Source organism: Haliotis rufescens, unplaced genomic scaffold (genome assembly GCF_023055435.1).
Source record: "Haliotis rufescens isolate VD_foot unplaced genomic scaffold, xgHalRufe1.0.p SCAF_33, whole genome shotgun sequence".
Taxonomy (NCBI): Eukaryota; Metazoa; Mollusca; class Gastropoda; order Lepetellida; family Haliotidae; genus Haliotis; species Haliotis rufescens.
In genome coordinates, this window is record NW_025964035.1 from 5527816 (window position 1) to 5551561 (window position 23746).

Genomic DNA, 23746 nt, shown 5'->3' on the forward strand with positions numbered 1-23746 from the left:
ATTATACTACAACATTAACTTGATGCTACAACCTTAACAGTATACTACAAACTTAACAGTGTACTACAACCTTAACAGTATACTACAACCTTAAGATGATACTATAACCTTAACAATATACTACAACATCAATATGATACTGCAACGTTAACAGTATACTAGAACCTTAACAGTATACTAGAACCTTAACAGGATACTACAACATTAACGTAATACTACAATCTTAACAGTATACTACAACCTTAACAATATGCTACAACCTTACCAGTATACTACAACCTTAACAGGATACTACAACCTTAACAGTATACTACAACCTTAACAGGATACTACAACCTTAACAGTATACTACAACCTTAACACTATACTACAAACTTAACAGTGAACTACAATCTTAACAGTATACTACAACCTTATCAGTATACTACAACCTTAACAGTATCCCACAACCTTAACAGGATACTACAACCTTAACATGATACTACAACCTTAACAGTATGCTACAACGTGAACATGATACTACAACCTCAACATGATACCACAACATTAACAGTATACTACAAACTTAACAGTGTACTACAACGTAACATGATACTACAACCTTAACAGGATACTACAACCTTAACAGTATACTACAACCTTAACAGTATACTACAAACTTAACAGTGAACTACAACCTTAACAGTATACTACAACCTTAACAGTATACTACAACCTTAACAGTATCCCACAACCTTAACAGGATACTACAACCTTAACATGATACTACAACCTTAACAGTATGCTACAACCTTAACATGATACTATAACATTAACTTTATGCTACAACCTTAACATGATACTACAACCTTAACAGTATGCTACAATCTTAACAGTATACTACAACCTTAACAGTATACTACAACCTTAACAGGATACTACAACCTTAATGGTATACTACCACCTTAACATTATACTACAACATTAACTTTATGCTACAACCTTAACATGATCCTATAACCTTAACAGGATACTACAACCTTAACAGTATACTACAACCTTAAAAGTATACTACAACCTTAACAGTATACTACAACCTTAACATGATACTACAACCTTAACAGTATACTACAACCTTAACATTATACTACAACTTTAACATGATACTACAACCTCACCATGATACTACAACATTAACTTGATACTACAACCTTAACAGGATACTACAACCTTAACAGGATACTACAACCTTAATGGTATACTACCACCTTAAGATTATACTACAACATTAACTTTATGCTACAACCTTAACAGGATACTACAACCTTAACAGTATACTACAACCTTAACAGTATACTACAACCTTAACAGGATACTACAACCCTAATGGTATACTACCACCTTAACATTATACTACAACATTAACTTGATGCTACAACCTTAACAGTATACTACAAACTTAACAGTGTACTACAACCTTAACAGTATACTACAAACTTAACAGTATACTACAAACTTAACAGTATATTACAAACTTAACAGTATACTACAAACTTAACAGTATACTACTAACTTAAGAGTGTACTACAACCTTAACGGTATACTACAACCTTAACAGTATAGTACAACCTTATCAGTATGCCAAAACCTTAAGATGATGCCAGAACCTTAACATTAACAACAACCTGAACATGATACTACAGCATTCACGTGATACTTTAACCTTAACAATTTACTACAACCTTAACGGTATACTACAACCTTAACAGTATACTACAACCTTAACAGGATACTACAACCTTAATGGTATACTACCACCTTAACATTATACTACAACATAAACTTGATGCTACAACCTTAACAGGATACAACAACCTTAACAGTATACTACAAACTTAACAGTGAACTACAACCTTAACAGTATACTACAAACTTAACAGTATACTACAACCTTAACAGTATACTACAACCTTAACAGTATACTACAAACTTAACAGTGTACTACAACCTTAACATGATACTACAACCTTAACAGGATGCTACAACCTTAACAGTATACTACAACCTTAAGATGATACTATAACCTTAAGAATATACTACAACATCAATATGATACTGCAACGTTAACAGTATACTAGAACGTTAACAGTATACTAGAACCTTAACAGGATACTACAACATTAACGTAATACTACAATCTTAACAGTATACTACAACCTTAACAGTATGCTACAACCGTACCAGTATACTACAACCTTAACAGGATACTACAACCTTAACAGTATACTACAACCTTAACAGGATACTACAACCTTAACAGTATACTACAAACTTAACAGTATACTACAAACTTAACAGTGAACTACAACCTTAACAGTATACTACAACCTTAACAGTATACTACAACCTTAACAGTATCCCACAACCTTAACAGGATACTACAACCTTAACATGATACTACAACCTTAACAGTATGCTACAACGTGAACATGATACTACAACCTCAACATGATACCACAACATTAACAGTATACTACAAACTTAACAGTGTACTACAACGTAACATGATACTACAACCTTAACAGGATACTACAACCTTAACAGTATACTACAACCTTAACAGTATACTACAAACTTAACAGTGAACTACAACCTTAACAGTATACTACAACCTTAACAGTATACTACAACCTTAACAGTATCCCACAACCTTAACAGGATACTACAACCTTAACATGATACTACAACCTTAACAGTATGCTACAACGTGAACATGATACTACAACCTCAACATGATACCACAACATTAACAGTATACTACAAACTTAACAGTGTACTACAACGTAACATGATACTACAACCTTAACAGTATTCTACAACCTGAACATGATACTACAACCTTAACAGGATACTACATCGTTAACATGATACTACAACCTTAACGGTATACTACAACCTTAACATGATACTACAACCTTAACATGATGGTACAACTTTAACATAATAATAGAACCTCATCAGTATCCTACAAAAAATCGTTTTTGGAATATGAAACTTTCGAACAAAAAGTATGTACGCTTGGTATTTCATGGCCAATATTGACTGAAAATGGACTTTTATGTAGCTAAAGAACTTTAGTACAGTTAAACAAAAGTTAAAGTCCTGCAAACCCTTTAAAGTTAAACTTAAATTCTCTTTCTCTAGGCAAGCTCCTTCCCAGCGCGTGACACCTTTGCATCACTCTCGGTAACGTAACCCTTACTTACCAATTACATGATATTTGAAATGGATTGGAAAATCAAACTGACAAACGAAGAAAGTAATTTAGTCGGTAGAGACAATTTAGGTGTCACGGCAGTCATCACCTGTTTGTAAACATGATGGTCAGGCGGTTGTGAGTTCAACTCCAAGCATTGTTGTGGCTACATATTACACTGGGGAGCTTTGACTGGAAGCAGCGATAGTATATAGGGCTCCGTGAACGGGCAATCGCATGTTTGGGATATTCTGGGGCAGCGCATACAGGCATGAGATCCCCCTGTACAAGATTTACGCCAATTGGAAGCAGCATTGCATCAGGCGTGGTTGTTGTTGACCCATCAACAGATCCAACGTCTGACTGGAGGCATGAGACGTAGGGTGGAATGCGTCATCTGGGCACGTGGCGGTTATACCTGCTACTCATCTGTTTCATGTTGCAAGTCAAATAGAAACTTTAAGGAACATTTTCACATGAAACATCAAATGTAACTCGTTTACTTAATTCTGCAGCTCCATACCTTTTTTAGGTATTGTCTAAGGTCAAAAACAGCACCAGTGTTACCATGATGTTTTTTGTCAGTAAATTTCAATCACAAGTCAAATGTTTGTTCTATCCGATGACATTGGTATCGCCCAGCCCCTGTGGTCAGTCATCCCAAGCCATGATTTTTGTCACTTGTCATGGTTTAGAAATAGGGATGTGCTTAACCTTTTTCTTTGTGTATACATTCACATACTTCTTTGTATGGGATTTGTATTTGAATCATCTTATTTCTTCCAATCTTCAAGATACATTTTCTCAAAGACACCCAAACGTCGCTCCTAATTGTGATAAGAAGTCGTTCATCCACATATCTTATCCTTAATATGTATTTGAATAATTTTCTTTAACACGTGCACACAAGTGATGTGTAACGCACCTTTAGACATTTGAAACTATAAAAAAGTTCAACTTAAGAAAAACCTTAGTCGCTCTAAGCCATTCTCAAACTACAAAGGCAGTGCGTCGAAAAAGGCTTGATTAATATATACGCAGTGTACACAGGAAACTTCAGTGGTCTGTATGTGGTAATGGTGCACAGCAATGTGGATCAACACGATATGTGTTACCAATGACCTCATGTCTAATGTTGATGTTACAAACTGACGCCTACACCTAAAACAGGTCATACTAGATTTCAAGGGTTTTAAACTCCGTGCCATATACGAACGGCATTTACGATTATTACATAAATAAGAAAATACATGAACCGAATACCATATTTATATACATCTATGGTTTGTGTTCATAATGACTCGAATACGCTTTTAGTTTATGACCTGCGTTAATATACCCACATTTAGCGGCTATTGATACGTTTTGTCATATGTACTTTAGATAATATCTAACATTCTGAGCATGAAACATTGTTCCTTTTATATTGTGGTCCTGCTGTGGTGCCACTCAATCACATGTGAAGAGCGTGGATGGAGCGGTCCTTGATCATTGTTTTCCCTTGGTGTTCCAGAGTCTCGTTATGATGTTTATGGACAATTGAAACGCCTTGGTTTCGACCGACCTGGTTTTAATCTTTTTTTTTAAAGCGATTGGTGGCGTTTTTTCGCGGCATATTTTCCTAGGGGAATTAATGTCCAATAGTATTCAATTAAGTCAATTGAACGGCCCTGTTTGTGGATATATCATAGTGATAACATTTCAACGCAGCCAATAGGACATTGTGACATATCCCTGCACCATATGTTGTCTATCAATAGATGGTGCCCATGGGTATACTGAAATCCCCAAAGAAAAACTTTCGGCGCGTATTGTCAAAACAAAGTATGACACATGATGAATATGTGACACTTGTTCATGAATAACAACCACTTTATTGTTTACGTCGACTTCATTAGTATTGAGTTACGGGTATATGTGTACAAAAAGTTGGTTCGATATTATGACCCCCCTGACAACAATATTTCCTTGAAACATACAAAATTATCCATACCAACATCAATCACTCGAAAAAAAAGAGAAACTGCAAGAAACTAGTGAAATACCAGGAAAAGCCAGCCATGCACAACGACCAATGCCAACTTAAAATTACTCAGTGTCAGTTGCATATCATTTGAAATAGTATCTTTTCATCGTGAGTGAGTGAGTGAGTGAGTATGGTTTTACGCCGCTTTTAGCAATATTCCAGCAATATCACGGCGGGGGACATCAGAAATGGCCTTCACACATTGCACCCATGTCGGGAATCGAACCCGGGTCTTCGGCGTGACGAGCGAACGCTTTAACCACTAGTCTACCCGACCGTCCCTCTTTTCATCGTGATTATAAGAGATACACAATCATAAATCACTTAAGTTTAGTGCAGCATTTAATTTTCGCAATTGATCAAATGAATTGTAAATATATTCCATCGTAATGGTGAAATATACACTGCCATATATGTTATAAAAATTGTGGTAAAGAATGTGGTCAAGGAGTTTGTTAGATACACACTTACAATGAAGGAAATGCATTTGTCTATAGTTTTTTAGGCTTACCTCTATGGCTAGTGGTAATAAACTTTTCTTAAAACATAAGGGAGGCAGGTGAATAATTAACGACAAATAAAATAAACTGAAATATGAATAACCAAAATATTATCGTGTTGAGGGGCAAATGGTATCTCAGGAAAAAAATGGTGTGACTTTGTAGTTATCCCATTTGTGTTTTTTTTGTAAGAATATTTAAGGTGAAATTTGGTCGGAGACTCTGGATATCTTTTCAGAATGCGTATTTCTAATATATGCCACTACTGGTATCCTCCAAAGATTTGTTGAGTATCTGTTGCACATGGGTCGTCATAAACTGAATAGTCTAGCAATGGCGAATTTGCGCACCTCCCTCTTTTTATTTCGAATTTTTTTTTTTATTTCTGTATGAATTACCACCAAAGACAATAAATAGATCTTATTTGTGCACCCCCCCTTTTCAAAAAAGCTGTATCCGCCCATGGTCTAGTGTCAATAAAATATGTGTTGATTAATTGAAATGAAACAGATGTTGAGGGATAAGCCATCTGCTCTAGGTCTTGTTATCAAAACTTAGTATAGTGACCCATTGATCTTTATTCTAAATACAAGATATTTAAACTTCATAAAGTATGTAGAATTTTGGAATGATTCATTCATTAATTAGATATGATCGGCATTCATTTTGTAATAGAAATCAACCTATGGCCTGCGTTTTGTGAGTGAACCCCACTAATTATAACATGATATTGAAAATGAATATAGACTGCCGTGTTGTAGATAGGATTTTATTACTTGCCCGTGAAGAGATCACCTGTTTAATCAACATACAGCTGTATTACACATTGTGTAATACCAAAGCTCGTGCTCATGTACTGCGGGAACCAGTTCCACTGACAAACATTGAAAGCTCTCAACATCTCTTGGATTATTCAACCACATTGCGCGAGGAGATGATAGAACACTGAGAGGAGCTTATGCACACTCAATGACCCCAGCAACCCCGTTGCTAGGCTGATGTCACATGACATTGTTTCGCCGATGGATCATGCAACAAAATTATTCAAATCACGTCATAGAGTATTGTGAAGTGATTGTAAACTTTGTGGTGGAGGTCTCGTTCCACAAGGCGATCGGATTGTAGCGCAACGACAGTCGTAAGTTTCTGTTAAAGCATGTGAGTAACGATAACATTAGCGCCACCATAACTTTGTGGAACGGACGCCTGGATTCTAAAGGCGGGCCGCTGTATTTCATTAAATCAATATCTATCAATGTTTGACGTGTTTGAAGTATTATTCTGTTAAACTCAATTGGATCACGTTGTGGATCGTGTAGGTGTCTGCCTAATTCATACACGACAATGACATTCTAAAAATAGTTATAAATGGCAAGTAATAAATAAAATACTAAACTTGCTCCCGTGTAATACCAATTTTTCGCTCGTCAAATACCAGAACTATTCACTCATTTCATAAAATTGGTATGACACGGGAGCTCGTTTAGTATTCTATATTGTGATTTTAACAATCATCGAATGTGACCATGTAGACAGGATTTCATGTGTGTTTGTGTTTTTTTCCAATTGCTTAATGACCATACCGAGTATTGGTGCTTGGGAATACCAAAGGTAACAGTTTATTATTGGAAGAAATTGGCAGTGAATACTTGTGAACACCATTCAGATAGGATGTGCGAAGGATTTTTAATCCTTTCATTCTTCGTGGGAAACCACTCAACCAGTTCATATATTCTATGTCAATGACGACCAAACTTGTCTAGAATCCGTGTTTATCTGTGAACGTCACGGGTGACGATGGATTTTAACATTCATAGAATTACAGCATGTCCAATTGCAAATAAACCTGCAACATAAAATATTTATATATTCAATGTGGTAAAGAAGTCCCTATCAACATGTTAAAACATACACACATGTACTTAGCCAGAGACAAGTATAAACAGAATGAAACAATACCTTTCTTCACATGAAAGTTAAACATATCTGTTTCAAATATGGACGTTTAAAATTCACCAAATCAATAAGGCGCGAGAACGCGGCGCCCTAGGTCAACAACACAAGTCCAGCATCGAATAATCATTAACCATGCTTTCAGAAATCAAGCCCAAACAGCCAATCAACTTGCTGTTTAGTTGCAGCAGACCAGTTTAGTTCAAGTTTACTGACCAGAAGAATGTAACTCGTCTGCCTGCAGCTAATCTGCATACTCGGCGTTCACGTGTTGGACCCGTCATTGACGTTCATATTTTCAGACGACAGATCCCTGTGGTCTTTATTGGTTGTTTCTAGTCTTTCCTTTGTCCCATCCACACTGACATCCCTCGATACCTCTGTGTATTTCTATAATGATCAGCTTTTTCGAATATTGCTTATTGGTTTTGAAAGTATACGTAATTAGATGGACACGCATTATACAAATAGATATTATTGGATGGACAAATAATATATCAATGGAGAGCATTGGATGGACATGTTTTCACACCAAAAGACATCAATGATTGGTCAGATACTATACAAGTAAGCATAATTGGACAAGTATATACAACTAAGCATAATTGGACAAGTATATACAAGTAAGCATAATTGGACAAGTATACACACGTATTTTACAAATAGACATAATTTAATGGGTTACAGTGTGGTAATAAATTAATGTCCGAATTAAATCATTTTTTTCATTGTTGTCATGTAAGTTTGTGACCTTGACAATACCCTGTAGTGGAATGACACCTGTATCACATTTAAATACATATTTCTGTTTCAGTCGCCTGTGCCATCTCAATATCGTTTACTTCAAGCGAAACTATGGACAAAGACGGTAACGATATACAATATATTCATTAGAATTCCAATATCTTTTCAATTTTCATTGTCTATTCAGAAAGTATTTGATGACAACTGCACTTACTTTACCATTGTAGTCCGATGGCATGGGGTGTCTCTCGTAATATCAATCACTGGTTTCTCTGATCCAGTGAACGAATTTCCGGCAGCTGGTAGGCCTCCGCGTAATGTTTATACAGCTTCATGGGGGGTCTAGGTTAGAACAGTCCCCAACAACCTACGCTGGTCGTAAGAGGCGACCAAACAGATCGCGTGGTGATTTGTTTGATATATACTAATCGTGCTCTGATGACGTGTACCGTTGCTCATGACATCAAGCACTGGATTGTCTGGTCCAGACTTGATTATATACAGGCCGTCATATTTCTGGAATTCTGAATGCTGAATGTATTAAACAAACACACTTAATCTGTTAACGCCCTACATAGTGTTATGAACAGGTCATACAACTTCTTTTTAAACTAAAGACATCGCATAATTCTTAGACGGGATAAACGAGTAAACTCTTGGGCAGGTTTAAAATATGACTTTTGTTATCAGATACCAGCCGACGAGAAGGGATCCGTAGAGTTCAGTTATCAGGTGAGACATTAGCATATTCAGAGCCAGACAGGAAAGACTTAGTGAATCCAGTGATTGAGTGTCTTAAAATGTTACATCACATCTGCAATATTTCAGCCATAACGCGGTGAGAACATAGAAAAGACAAAGGATATTAAATGAGTTTATTCGGGTATGACACTTTGGGACAAAACAATCCATGTCAAAATTAAAGCACATTATTAATCAGTACATCAAGTGTTATCAAATAAACCAGGTGCAAATTCAGATATCTAGAGCAGCTTATTGGGGATCATAGGGATGTAAAATACCCTGCTTCCTGTATCACTTTCCATCATGATTGACGCAAATATGTGACAAAAGTAAATTCATTATATAGCATGAGCATATAAGCTTGCTAACATTTTTGCAGCAGTACGCTTTAAAGTAAAATCCGTATTCCAGACTGCACTACCTATGGTAATCTGGTGGAATTGGGCATGCCGACCTCATACCCTTTTACATCCTCTGTCAAAGAACCAAAGGATGCGAAGAATCAAATTGTAAACTATGTTCTCATGAACGATGGGCAGGAGTGTAAGTATAGCTTGTGAATTTGTTAGCATGTGCCTCACTCTAGTTGGGTGAGTGAGTGAGTGAGTGAGCGCTATGATACAGACCTGAAACGTTCACTGTTGCTGAAGATAATATATTCCACACTAAAACAGTGGGTCTTCAGTATACACTAAGATGTACTCGGCTTCCCACTGTGATCTGAGCTGGAACGTACCAAAGGTGTTCGTCTGTGAGCAATTCCCGATCGCCATCAGATTGGCGTGTGCTTTCTGCACTGCGAGTAGAATGATGGATGGACATGAAGGATTTCTTTGGTTCTGTAAGGTCAGCCAGGCTCTCTAGTGGCAGTCCATGCAGAACCTTACACACAAGGGCAAGTACTTTAAGATCTGAAAGCCAGTGCATAGCCTATAAAGCGCGGATCCAATTGTACTTGTACGTAACGATGATAACCCCCAAATGACACTAATGACACACACACACACACACACACACACACACACACACACACACACACACACACACACACACACACATATATATATATATATATCTTAACTGTATAAACCATGGGTTGTCAAGCTCGGTAAAGCACATTTCTCCCTAGGACTGGTACATTAACTCAAAGGATGTATTTGGTTTATATATAATTCATTAAGTGTATAAATCAAAATACAAACATCAAACAGAAATCTTACACCCTTTAGCTACCCAAAATGGGTAATATGTTTATTGTACTTACCACTATTTCCATGAATTAGACGATCTTACTTGTGTACATGCTTGTTATTTCCTTGCAGTTCCATTTAGGACATTTCCACGGACAATACCTCAATACCTAAAAGAGACAGAAGCATCCCTTCTGAGACGAATAGCTGCACTGCCAAATATTGGTCAGAACGGTTTGGTGTATATTGGGCGATCACTGAAAGTCTCCTTTGGATTAAACACAAACAAAGCTATCACAGAGGATGCTGTACTCGATGTTTGTATGCTTGTCCCAGGACAGACTGGACTGGTGCTGACGCTCAGCAAAAGTATCCTGATATCAAAGGATACCAAAGCTTACAACTTGTTTCTCACCAAAGAATTAATCACAACAATGAAGGGATTCACAGATGAACATTTCACTCTATTGTCTGGTGTCATCAGTGAATCTGACTTAGAGTCAGAAGAACTCTTTCAAAATGCTATACGGTGCATAGAGGAGAAGGGCTCGAAGTTCGCAATCCCAGAGTCTCTGAGCATGGGAGATAAAAAGTGCAGACATTTGACTGAAGCGCTCATAGCATCTGCAGCAACCAGGACTGCTCATGTCAAGAGTTCAAATGCAAACGATGGTTTGTCACTCCTTTGTAAAGAACATTTTTGTGTCATTTCAGAGAACATTGATCACAGCCGGGTTTTAGTTATTGGCAGAAGTGAACATTCTATGCTAGATATTACAAGGGAGATAATCAATAGATTGACAACTTTGGGGAAAACTCTTGTAGTAACAACCAAGAGGCACATGGCCCAGATTCAAAGGTGATTATTTCTTTTGCTAAATTATTGAAAGTTATATTGTTTCGAAAATGATTTGTTTGCATCATCTGTTCTCAATTATAACTGGTTAGATTATTTCGATAAACTTTCGTTTCTATTCTAAATTGAGTAAAATCTAATATATTTACAGTATATGAGGGAATTATCTGTAGCACACAGACCTGGATCATATAATGTAAAATATCAAATTGATAGAAATGGTTGAAGGTTCAATAATAGTCAGGAAGTTCCAGTTCTACGTGATGGTGGCAAGAGCTATATGAATGATAACATGATGTTCTTCTCCAGTTGGAAGGTGTGTTCTAAAGTGTCAGAGGTCTCAGAGTTTCACAAACAACCACAAGAAGACTTTGTGAATATTGTAGCATTGGATATTGAAGAAGAGATGATGACTGACATCATACATCAGCGTCATATTTCTAATGCCTGGTTTTTCAACCATGACAATTGTAAGTTTCATTACCATTCCCTTGATTTCTAACAGGTAAAAGAAAGTGCGTGAGTTCAAATTACTGTAATCTTGGCCACATTTCCGCTACAGGGTTGCCATCTTTTGATGGGCATTACATATCAACATTTGGCCCAGATGACATTTTAGAATTAATTGTAGATCCCTCGCACATGTTACACCATTGAATTCCTCTGGTTATTATATAAATTATGGATTGATAAAACTAATCCGAAATATGTTACAATAGTGAACAAGTTTACACAAAACAGTATCTTATAATAGCTGAAGTCAAGGACAATCCTGAGTAATATATTCATAACTACAGATTTATAAAGCGCTGCTCAAATTGCTCAAAAGCGCGTCATTTGAGTCTACACAAAAAAAGAGACATTACACAGCTAGAAAAACACAAAGCCTCAATACTCTAAGAACGATTTGGTGAAAAGGTTTTGAGTCTTGATCGGAACAAAGTAGGAGTGTCAATGTTCCTGATATCCAATGGCAGCCTATTCCATAGCTCAGGGGCAATTTTGGCGAAACACCGACCTCCAAAAGTCGCCGTCATATTTCTAATACCTGGTTTTTCAACCATGACAATTGTAAGTTTCATTACCATTCCCTTAATTTCTAACAGGTAAAACAAAGTGCACTAGGCACAGAGAGTAGGGACTGGCAGCTTGATCTGAGAGATCTCCCAGGCACGTACTCTTCAAGAAGCTCGCTGATATAAGTTGGTTTTCGATTGTGTCTCGCATTGAACATTACATATTTACTTTCATTTAGACAATCAGACAACGAAGCCATAACTACCAGGCTATATGTCATCAGCAACAAAAGTTTGGCCACTACAATGGGGACCATGGGGACATGTGGTACATCTGTTACCTGAATGTTACCCTGGCATTTAAACCATCCCTCTTGTTACATGCGATTTGCCTGTCCAAGCACAGTTACATACAAGTCATCCTGATTAGGCCCAACTATTGCGTGCAACGACTCAACTCATGTATATGCGGTGATTAGCGATAACCAATTACTTCATTGCAAGAAGGATAGAAATGGATATATGTCGTAACTGTTTATAATGCCTTTAATTCGAACTATTGATCAGGAGGTACAATATGTAAGCCCAAGAAGACTAATGTATATGAACATGAATTACCTAAATATCCTGAAATGAGCATGGTATTTTGTAGCGACGCAAAGACATCATCCCAGTAGGGAAGTGGTGGAAGTTACAGAACAAGGTTAGTTCTACTCAATTAGTATCTTGCTTAAAGCTTTATAAACAATGTAATTTAGATCTTGTGGCAGGGGTTCCATCCTATGATAAGGGGTGTGCCGACATTTGTTAGCGTTTTCTTGTGTTTGAAAGTGACGTTTAAATTCAAGTATTTATCATTTTTACAAATTCTTTGAAATCACTGGCTTTCCACTGATGAAATTGGGCATATATTGTCACATGTGAAGACCCCCCAACACTGCAGACTTCTGCATTGCCCAGATTGTGAGCAGGGCTGTATTCCTGCTAGCAAACCCGGGTACTCTCCCAATGTCAGTCAACAGATTGGGAGGTTCAAAACCTCAGGCACCCCGAACAACGGGGAGTCGGACAACTTGGTACTTGGGATGTAAGGGTGACGTTTCGAAAGTGATGTTTCACCTTTCAGGCCAGACGACTTCATCCATCATTCTTCTTCTTATTGATATTTTGTTCAGACTAAAATAAAAGAAAATGCAGCAAAGAGGGTTTGGTTGATTCTGGCACAGTCATATTGGTTAGGCTCATCATCAGCTCAGGGCCCTTGCCCCCCTACTCTACATGCATCCCAGACAGCGAATGGGACTTCTTCCAGGCAGCGCTGCCTAGTCAAACCCACCCATCCTAGGTTTACTTCAAATAAGCTCTTACACGTTGTCATTGAGCGTTGTACATGATTATCCGATGACTTCGGAGAATGTGAAGATTATTATCATTATTATGTACAGATTAAACTAATTATGTACAGATTATTATTATTATTATTATTTATTTTTTTCAGTGTTATGTGGCAGTGATCACAATCTCCGAAACAACAAACTGGCTCCTTCACTGAATACAAAATCAGGTATTTATACTTTCATATTTTCTAGACACATAAAGATGATAGCTGCTTGTCTCCATAGTGAGAGCTGCTTGATATCCCCCTTCAATGTTATTTAATTGATTGTCTTTGACTTTCCCTCTCAAATACACAAAAGTCATACCGACTAAAGACTATTGTTGATCATGTTTTTGAAGTATTTACAAGATCGAAGAACAAGAAGACATACATTTTTTTAAATAATTGATTACCCACTGTAATACTGTCTGTCTCGTCATACACGACCACAGTTCTGTCAACACTATATAACCCATGTTTCTTGAGACACGACGTTGTTTGGCGAACAACACATGCAATCTAGGTGATTAGTACAATTATTGAGGCGTCAGTAAAATCGCTAGTTATAATACACATTATATTAGTTATGAATCCCTTTAACATTTCTGCAGCTTCATACTTTTTGGTTTACATTTCACAACTTTTGAGGTACAATCAAGCGTGTACTTTCTACCAAGAATTCACACGACTCTTGCGCCGAAGTTGTTTGATCAAGGTTACAATATTCAAGGCCTCAGTCAGTTAACTGACTATAAAAGTCCAGTTTCCTCCCTCGCCGAACAAGATTGGAATTTCGTGGCGTGATTGTAGTGCCACAAGTGGCTATTACGAGTTATGTCCGTAGTATGTCCCTCCTATTGACCAATCAGATTCCGCCTCTCAAATTATCTGCTTTTGCTTCAAACAAAATGGCGGCACCGAAGTCAAGATAATCAAGATCTCTCTTGTACTATAATAGGTCTTACCTCCCGATGTGCATCAAATCATTTGAGCACCTTGATTAAAAGCATGAAAAAAAATGGAAGATATCTGTCGACGTCCTGTAGACGGCACACATGCTCTGCAAATTGTGCAATCGACCGAAATCTGCACTGCAGTTGTCATGTTCTTTATGAACCTGTTGTCGATTTCGTTACACGAAATTATATTATACACCTTATAAGACTATGCCATGTAAAACCACAATTTTTGCCTGGTTCATCTAGGGTGAAAACTGGACTTTTAAAGTCAATTAACTCCCTTGTCTCAGGAAGATGCAGTAGAGCTTTCATAAGGTTTTATGGTAGACATGTGGAGGACATTTCCAAATTTGACGCATCGGTGACAAAGATTACTTGTACCTTTTATCTTGTGTTTTTTCGTGTGAACAAATGACTTGCCTTGCATGGATTTGTGACGGGTGCCACTGGTGGGGCTGGATACCCTCAACTTTTCGCGAACACCTGGTATCATCACTACTTGAACATGATTCATAAACGCATGCTCCGGATAAAGTTAAAATCGTACAATCGACTCTGCCGTTGGCAGAGCTTTCTTTTGAATCAGGACAGTGTTTCCTTGCTTTAATTTATTATTATTTGCCAGCATCCAAATTATGGAAGTATTTTCACAAAGGGTTGTATTATGTTTACATTCATAGATGAAGATGATTTATTGAAGAACGTGGATGCATCTTCACTGTATGAAAAGAAAAATGAGGTTGGTATGATTTGAAAAGTAAAGTAAAAGAAGGAATAAGAAGTGTATTTAGAAATATATACATTGACGTATCTTCAACATAACGTAATGTGTTATTAGATCAATGTAATTGTGTTGACTACAGTCGAACCTATTCTCCCTACCCGACCGTCACACCATATAAATGTTCCGGCTTATCTCGAATTCTAGATAGAAAATGCATTAAGTCGAACCTTGTAGTAGGTCCTTACTTTGTCTTGCATTGACAATATATATTTACTAGTTTTCTAGTTTTCTAGTTTTCTAGTATTGAATTGAGTTTTGTACCTTTATCTCGAAGTTGGCTTTGCCACATTCACAGGTTTGACGCTACTCACAATATTCAAGGTGTGAATTAACAAGCTTGAGGCAAGAATGGTTTTGTTATTTTATCAGGTGACCAGACTAATATAGTGTCGGTTGCTATGCCTAATGAGGTACATGTACTCTGTACATACTTTGTCACAGTTGTTATTAATTATTGCTGGTGAAATAGATTTCAATATGTCCTCACACCCACGTATTGTGTTTCTAACTTCTTGTGCATGTAATCGTATTGCTGCGTATCTATAATACTGTCACTTGATCTGTCTCAATATTCATGTCTCGTTATCTGGCATGTCCGGGTATCTCGAAGTTACATCACGTTCACGCTTGGTTTGAGACAATGGGCTTCTACTGCATATCCAATTTAGTTTCTCATAGTGAATATTATCAATACAGTAAAAAGGGTTTATAACGAACACGTTTATAACGAACTGACGGATATTACTAACTTAAATTTTGGTCCCAGCCATTTGCTGTATAGATGTTCGTTATACGCTTATAACGAACTACGGTTATAGCGAACTAAAATTAGTGGTTCATTTGAGTTCGTTATAACCTTAGTTTACTGTAATTATATTGCTATGAAAAATACATATACACAATAATAAATGTTTTCATTCACATTGCTCTTTTCGTAGATCTTCCATGGCCCACTGGATACATTGTATACAGAGTCAGGTATATATGTTTTCATACCTTGTTGACACAAATACATGTATGACCGAAACATCTTGTATGTTTGCATTGTGTAACCCAACCAAAAAAATATGTCCTATGCAGTTGATGTTTGATAGTTTGGATGTATTGATCAAACTATCGATGCAACGCAAGTATCTTTAATCGCGTAATAAAGCTATGAAAACATGTCAAAATAATTGTAATCTTTATCTTTACCACAAGTAGCCCAGTCAACAATTTGTGCCAAAAATGATCGTGGGGTCGAATCCCAGTTCGCCCCGATTATGTTTTAAGGTTTTTCAGCACCATACCCGTGCTCGGGGATGTCACCAAATTGCAATCGAGCATCATTTCAGGCTTTCATCCAAAATTAAGCTCACACGCCGTTACGTAACTGGAAAACTGTTCAAGGCGGTGTTCAACTAAAGTCGCCAACAAGTGTCCTATTAACCCTACATCCTTTGCTGCATATATACATTTTCTCTGCTGTTTCAGATTTGTTATCAAGCAAACACAGGATACGTACGTATTAATAACAAACACCTAGATAAAGTACATAGCAACCTGCTTAGAAAAGAACACAGCAACCTGCTTAGATAAAGAACATAGCAACCTGCTTAGATAAAGAACATAGCAACCTGCTTAGAAAAGAACACAGCAACCTGCTTAGATAAAGAACATAGCAACCTGCTTAGACAAAGAACATAGCAACCTGCTTAGATAAAGAACAAAGCAACAGCTTAGATAAAGAACATAGCAACCTGCTTAGATAAAGTACATAGCAACCTGCTTAGATAAAGAACATAGCAACCTGCTTAGACAAAGAACACAGCAACCTGCTTAGATAAAGAACATAGCAACCTGCTTAGACAAAGAACATAGCAACCTGCTTAGATAAAGAACATAAAAACCTGCTTAGACAAAGAACATAGCAACCGGCTTAGATGAAGAACATAGCAACCTGCTTAGATAAAGAACATAGCAACCTGCTTAGATAAAGAACATAGCAACTTGTATGCGAATATTACAAAACCCTATGAGGGATGATAAAAGTTATTTTTCTTGAAAGTGAGCTATTTGAAAACACAGTTCGTTGTATCCAGTCGTAATCCGTTAAATACAGATAGCGCCTTGGATTTTGTCACGAAAGTCTGGAAATAATCAGCGTAAATTCAAAGAATCATCACTTGAATTTGGTAGTTGCTAATTTGAGATTTAAGGGCATGTGTAGATGATACTTGAAAATTAATATGAATAAAAAAGATATAACCGTGGTGCGCAATTTAAATTAGCAAAAATATTTAATTTACATAATAGTAGATCTATGTCACATATAGCGATGTCAATTTAAATGATGTTTACTTGATTTGCTATAGCAATCGAGCCGAACGATTGGATACTTGAAAGACCGAGATACACAGTGGCCAATTGTGACGGTAAGGACGACAAGCCTGAATTCACCGAACTAAGTCAATTGAAAACGGTGTGAATGAATCATGAGAAATATCTGATGAAGTGTTCCTCTCATAAGTAAATAGCAATAGTGTGTAAACAATAATTACTTTACATAATTGATTATTACTTCCTTTAAAAAATCATTCAACCAAACCACGTTTGTCATTACCTTTGTAAAATCACCAAACAGGTGTATCTATTAACTTATCATCTTACCAACAGGGGTGGGAAGATCATATATTGGAGACAACCTACCATCCGGTAAGCAAGATCCCAGTCGCAATGACGAGCCATCAGATGCCAATATCAGTCGACAATTACAAGGTAAGACTAATTGTGATGATTCTTGCTTTATCTTTTTGAGTATCCCCTGTGATTTAAACGTTTGCTCGTCATGCCAACGTCGTGGACTTAGTTATCCGGAATGTGTGAAGTTCAGTTCTTGTGCGTCCCACTGTGATATTTAAAAAATACAACAAGTAGCGTAAAGCTCGTTGTTAGTGGTTGTACCCACGTGCAGTACACTACGTTTATAACGAACACGCTTATAATGTACTGATGGATATTACACAATTATTTTTGTCCCAGCCATGGGCTGTGTTAAGTACAATGATACTGATGTCATGAAATATGCAAGACAGTGACAAAACCCTATCAATAAATATAAGACTTGTCTGCTAAAATCAGAGACCATTGTATGATTTCGACTTTATCACAATACTAAATGCGACAAAACCTATTCCATAATCATAGTATATCTCTGTTGTACGATTTCAACTGTATCACTATCAAATAGTTGTGATACCAGGTGCTCACGAAAATGTGTATTACATGACGTTGTTTCAATGAACTTGTAATGTTTTTCTATATATACATTTCACTTAATCATAGTATATCTGGGCTGAGAGCAGACTGTTGAACGATCCCGACTGTATCACTATCAAATAGTTGTGGTACCAGGTGCTCATGACAAGGTGTAATACATGCCGTTGTATCTAATGTTTTTTATATCTACATTTCAGAGAGAACCGGAAAGGAGATGATAGGTCTCGAGGAATTGTTTAAGGACACAGAGGTCGTTCAGAAACTATCAACTTGCCTAGCTGAGAATCCAATTGTCATGCTCACGGGGCCGGCCGGCGAGGGCAAAACAACCATAGGGTATCAAGTCCTGAACAGGATGTGTAGCGATGGGTTTACGCCATTCATATGTAAAGTACCTAACGAAATATTACAAATACGCTTGAGACAGAAAGTTGTTATCATGATTGATGATGTTTTTGGTCACCACAATTTTGACAGGCAAATAGCAAAGGAATGGGCTTCTGCTCTCCACCAATTAGACACCAGCTCAACCGATATAAGAATACTACTGCTCAGCAGGGATTATATTTTGAAAGAATCAAGGGGAGACACACGTGAAAGAACTGTACAGCTGATAAGCAGATTTACTGTTTTCAAGTTGTATGATGATCATGCAGAACGAAAACTGAGGAAATCCGAATTTGCAAAACATTTTCTACAGAGAAGTGTGGACATTAGCACAGCGTGTGCCATTGTCCCGCAGCTTGGATATCCATGGATATTCAAAATGCTTGACACCCTAGAGAATGCTAACACCTTCTCTATGAAATTCTTCTTACCACTGATGCAATCGCTGACAAGAGACGAGGTGAAGAAAAGTCTTTTCTATTTGATGTTGTCTGAAGGTGGCCGCTTAGATGTTGTAAAACTAAAATCAAATTCTAAGTTACAGAGAAAGGAATATGAAGATATTTTGGCAGACGTGGACTTACAAACGCCACTGAGGACAGTTGCAAGGTGCCTGGACAACCTGTCAGAAACCATAATAGAAGTAAATGGTAACTTTGCCACTTTTTGTCACCGACATGTGTATGACAGCACAGCATTGGCCATTGGACAGGAAGATCCTGAGTTCATTGTGCATCATGGAGATGATAGCTTTCTCAAAGAACATATTACCATGGAAGCTAATTCGCAATCTGACATGGATATTTCTGTGCCAGACTTTTTACTGGATGTTGTTCTGCAAAGATTAACTAACTTGGCAAAAAGTGATCTTCTTGGTGCATTGAAGAGCAGGCTGCTGAGAAAAACGGAACTCATGCAGAGAATGATGCCTGTGTTTGTTGATAAAACGTTCCTGCTCGGGAGAGATCCACCATCTATGAAAATGAACGTTTATCTGATATCACACGGTGGATCCAACGTCATTCTTTATAACGTTCTGTCAACCACAGAACTGTCGAGTGAGTTGTTAATAAATGCTATGTATGGTTGCTGTGAGTTTGGGAATATACAAGGATTACAAGGCATATTAGCCAAATGGGCAGAAATACTAATTGTGGATTGTAGTCAGTTTGGGGAAACACCTTTGCATGTGTGTTGTCGGTTTGGGCACACCGGCATCGTAGAACTGCTCTTGCGTAATTCTGCAGATTCAAATGTATTTGATAATGAATCCAACACTGCACTGCATATTTCCGCAGAAGCTGGACACGCACCATGTGTTCAGGTATTGTTAGATGATGGTGCAGATGTAAATTGTCAAAATGAAAATGGCAAAACTGCACTTCATTTGGCAATTGAAAATGGACATCTGGAAATAGTTGATATACTTCTTCCATGCTGCAGTGATGAGATAGAGGACAAACAAGGGAAAACTCAGTTTCTTTTGGCATGTGCTACAGGCAACTGTGATATAATTAAACACATTTTGAGAACCAACTGTGACGTCAGAGAAGTAGACAATGATGGAAACTCAGCCCTACATTTAGCTGTGGAGAGCAACAACAGTGATTCTGTGGAATATTTAATCAATAAGGTCTTAGGAACAGATGGGTTCTTAATTGACCAATCAAACAAAAGCGGCTTCACTCCTCTACACTTAACAGCTAAAACGAAGAGCTATGAAATATTTGACATACTCAGGAGGAATGGGGCTGATGTGAAAATGTGTCTACAGAATGGCCAACAATTTATCCACTTGGCAGCCTTATCTGGAAATAAAGAATTCCTGGAAAAAACATTAAGGTACATGCCCAATAGAAAAGTACAAGATTTCGAAGAGAAATCTCCTCTGCATCTTGCAATAGAGAAGGGACATACTGGCATTGCTGGGCTTCTGCTAAAATATTACACAGCACAAGAAGCTATTAATGAAAGAGATCATAGAGGATTGAGACTGTTTGAAGTTGGTTGCATGAACGGACACCTGGGTATCGTTAACCTCTTTATTGAAAAGTGTGACTATCACAGCTGTGCCAAAACATGTTCAACGAATCCACTCATCACAGCACTTGAACGTGGACGTGTTGATTTGGCTATGACTCTCATTGACAAGGAAAATGAAGTCAAGAGTGGGACGACTGAATGCTCCCCGCTCCCACTTGCTCTACGCTTAGCAGCAAAAGGGGGATACGCATGTGTAGTCAAGGCACTGCTGACAGCAGGGGTATCTGATACGAGAATGCATAGGTCCAATAAAGCATCTGAATTGAGGAAAGGTAACGTACAGAATCAGCCATATGATCCACCACACAGTCTACAATTGTCTGTTTCCGCGGAAAATGAGAAACTTCACCTTGATGATGAGACTAACGTTAAAACATTTCCCACGGTGATGCCACAGACATGGAACAATGGTAAAATTATTGCAGTGTCGGACTCTGCACTGAGTCCAGATCCTACAGTACAAGTCAACTCAACAGACCCCGATAGCAGCACACAAATAAATTCATGGTCAACAGAGGCGGTACAACAAAAGTACCATGCACTACCTCAATATATGCAACAGATACCCTCAGAACCAACAGGAAAGGTACAACCGAGATCCACAAGATATAGAGAAGATGCAGGACTCACGAGTGCAAGATCACCTGGAGGAGAATCACATAACTACTTAGATGCGTCCATAAACATATGGCAAAATTACATTACAAAGGACACATGCACGTCAGAGTATGACAGCGAATGTATCAGTGCCCTTCACCTGGCTGCACTGTATGGCCATACGGAGGTTGTGGAGGTACTACTTGCTGACCGTAGTGATGTCAACCTGCGTACTCTTAAGAACAGAACAGCTTTGCATCTTGCGGTTCTCGGCTCACATGACACTGTGGTGGAGAGACTGATGTTCGCTGGCAGTTGTGGGGACATTCAAAAAGACGATTTTCTCAGAAAGATAACAATAGACAAACCACAGATAACCCGGCAACTAAACAATTTTCACTTTAAAGATATGGGCAAATCTGCGCAAAAGATGCCATAGTGATGAGCCGACATGATGTTTCGCTGAAGTTATAACATTTTCCAGTGCAGTGCCGTTCTTAAACATGAAGCTTCCCTGATGAATATTTCAAATCATTATTTTGGTCTTACCTCATCTGAACCAAAGGTCCAGATGACCTCTGGAATATACAGACAAATGCTATCACATGTGCATACCTGCTCTTAACAATGGTAATAACTTTCTGGTCAATATTCCAGCTATTGGTTGATACCTGTGTATTCCCTGTGTTCCCAAGGCATCAATACACTGCCTGTCTATGTCAGTGTGTATCTTCATCATAATTCTATGTTACATGTTTGATGTGATTTATGTGACAATGTGTTCGTACATATTTCATACTGAAAAGGATGTCATAAAGATCCTTTGGTTCGCTTGGCCACGTGTATACTGTGTATAAAGAAGAGGTGATGTATCCTTAATATGATACTTCCAAACAACGTTATGCTTGTTACTAATATAACGAGTGTTATGTATCAATGAACCAACTGTTACGAGGGGATTTCCAAATTAGAAATGCAAAGGTTAACATAGAAATCGGTATCAATGAATAATCAAATTATTTTGAAGCACGCAGTTTGTACATTTGAAAGCACCTACTGTTTGACCGGAAAAGTGAAATATGTATTTTCCTTTCACAGCTTGCGTGAGTGAATGAGTGATTGAGTGAGTTGGTTTTAATGCTGATTTGAACAGTATTCCAGTTATGTCACGGCTACACTGGGAGGAAGGGCCGATATGATGCAGGTCTCAAATATTTACCACCTTGGTGAAACCAACGAGTACGGTTGGAGTACTGATGGACCTAGAACAGCGATCCTTGGTTTCTGGCTGGTCCAAGGGACGCAACTCTGGCCTCCCCCTCCCAGCTTGAACATTCTATGATTTGTATATACTGGTACTTTGTCTTTGTCAATGAATGTGTTCCGTATAATGTACATGGCCTATTCAGTCTCCATGGTGTGATATTTGGACATGCTAGCTCAATGGTAGCTATTGAAACAACCGCCGATGTTGTGAGAATATATAATATCACAAGAGTGTTGACGGGTGTTAATATATTTCTCAAGCTTTTAAATAGCGTCATACGACTCAGAGGCTGTTTGATCAACGTTACAACATTACAAGGCCCGATTAAAGCTGAATTGTTTGATAGGCATTTCTTAGAAGTTCACGGATGACAAAGTAGACCCACTTTATGGATAACAACGTCTGCAATTACTGTTAAGCCGACGTTTCGATATAGATCCTTATACCGTTGTCACGCATAAGATGCAGACACCAAAACATCGTCTCAAAGGCCTCAAGAAAAGATCCCGACCCGTGAAGATCCGGGATAGAATAGATCTTCAGCAACCCATGCTGCCGTAAAAGGCGATTATGCTTGTCGTAAGAGGCGACTTACGGGATCGGGTGGTCAGACTAGCTGACTTGGTTGAGGCATGTTATCGTATCCCACTTGCGTTGATCGATGCAATTGTAGAGAAACGAAGGTGAAATCATATTTATAATCCGATGTATACCTTAAATTCAAATACTATGAATTTCAGGACCACGTCACTGGTTGGTACGCCTCTTAAAATAATATAGATCATCTCTCAAACAAATTTTCATTTCGA

At 37.8% G+C, this 23746-nt stretch overlaps 1 protein-coding gene across 2 annotated transcripts in view; it reads left to right on the plus strand.

Moving 5' to 3' along the window:
* LOC124150293 overlaps positions 1 to 23277 on the plus strand; it is a 45860-nt gene extending 22583 nt beyond the window's left edge. For both annotated transcript variants that reach the window (XM_046522267.2, XM_048380765.1), the window contains exons 4-16: positions 8529 to 8582; positions 9149 to 9190; positions 9614 to 9745; positions 10525 to 11251; positions 11558 to 11718; positions 12917 to 12967; positions 13763 to 13828; positions 15282 to 15340; positions 16324 to 16363; positions 16859 to 16885; positions 17740 to 17799; positions 18041 to 18142; positions 18841 to 23277. In XM_046522267.2, coding sequence (XP_046378223.2) covers positions 8570 to 8582; positions 9149 to 9190; positions 9614 to 9745; positions 10525 to 11251; positions 11558 to 11718; positions 12917 to 12967; positions 13763 to 13828; positions 15282 to 15340; positions 16324 to 16363; positions 16859 to 16885; positions 17740 to 17799; positions 18041 to 18142; positions 18841 to 22109 — 4749 coding nt within the window. In that variant the 5' untranslated portion in view covers positions 8529 to 8569 and the 3' untranslated portion in view covers positions 22110 to 23277. The remainder of the gene's footprint in view (positions 1 to 8528; positions 8583 to 9148; positions 9191 to 9613; positions 9746 to 10524; positions 11252 to 11557; positions 11719 to 12916; positions 12968 to 13762; positions 13829 to 15281; positions 15341 to 16323; positions 16364 to 16858; positions 16886 to 17739; positions 17800 to 18040; positions 18143 to 18840) is intronic.
* The last annotated feature ends 469 nt before the right edge of the window (positions 23278 to 23746 follow it).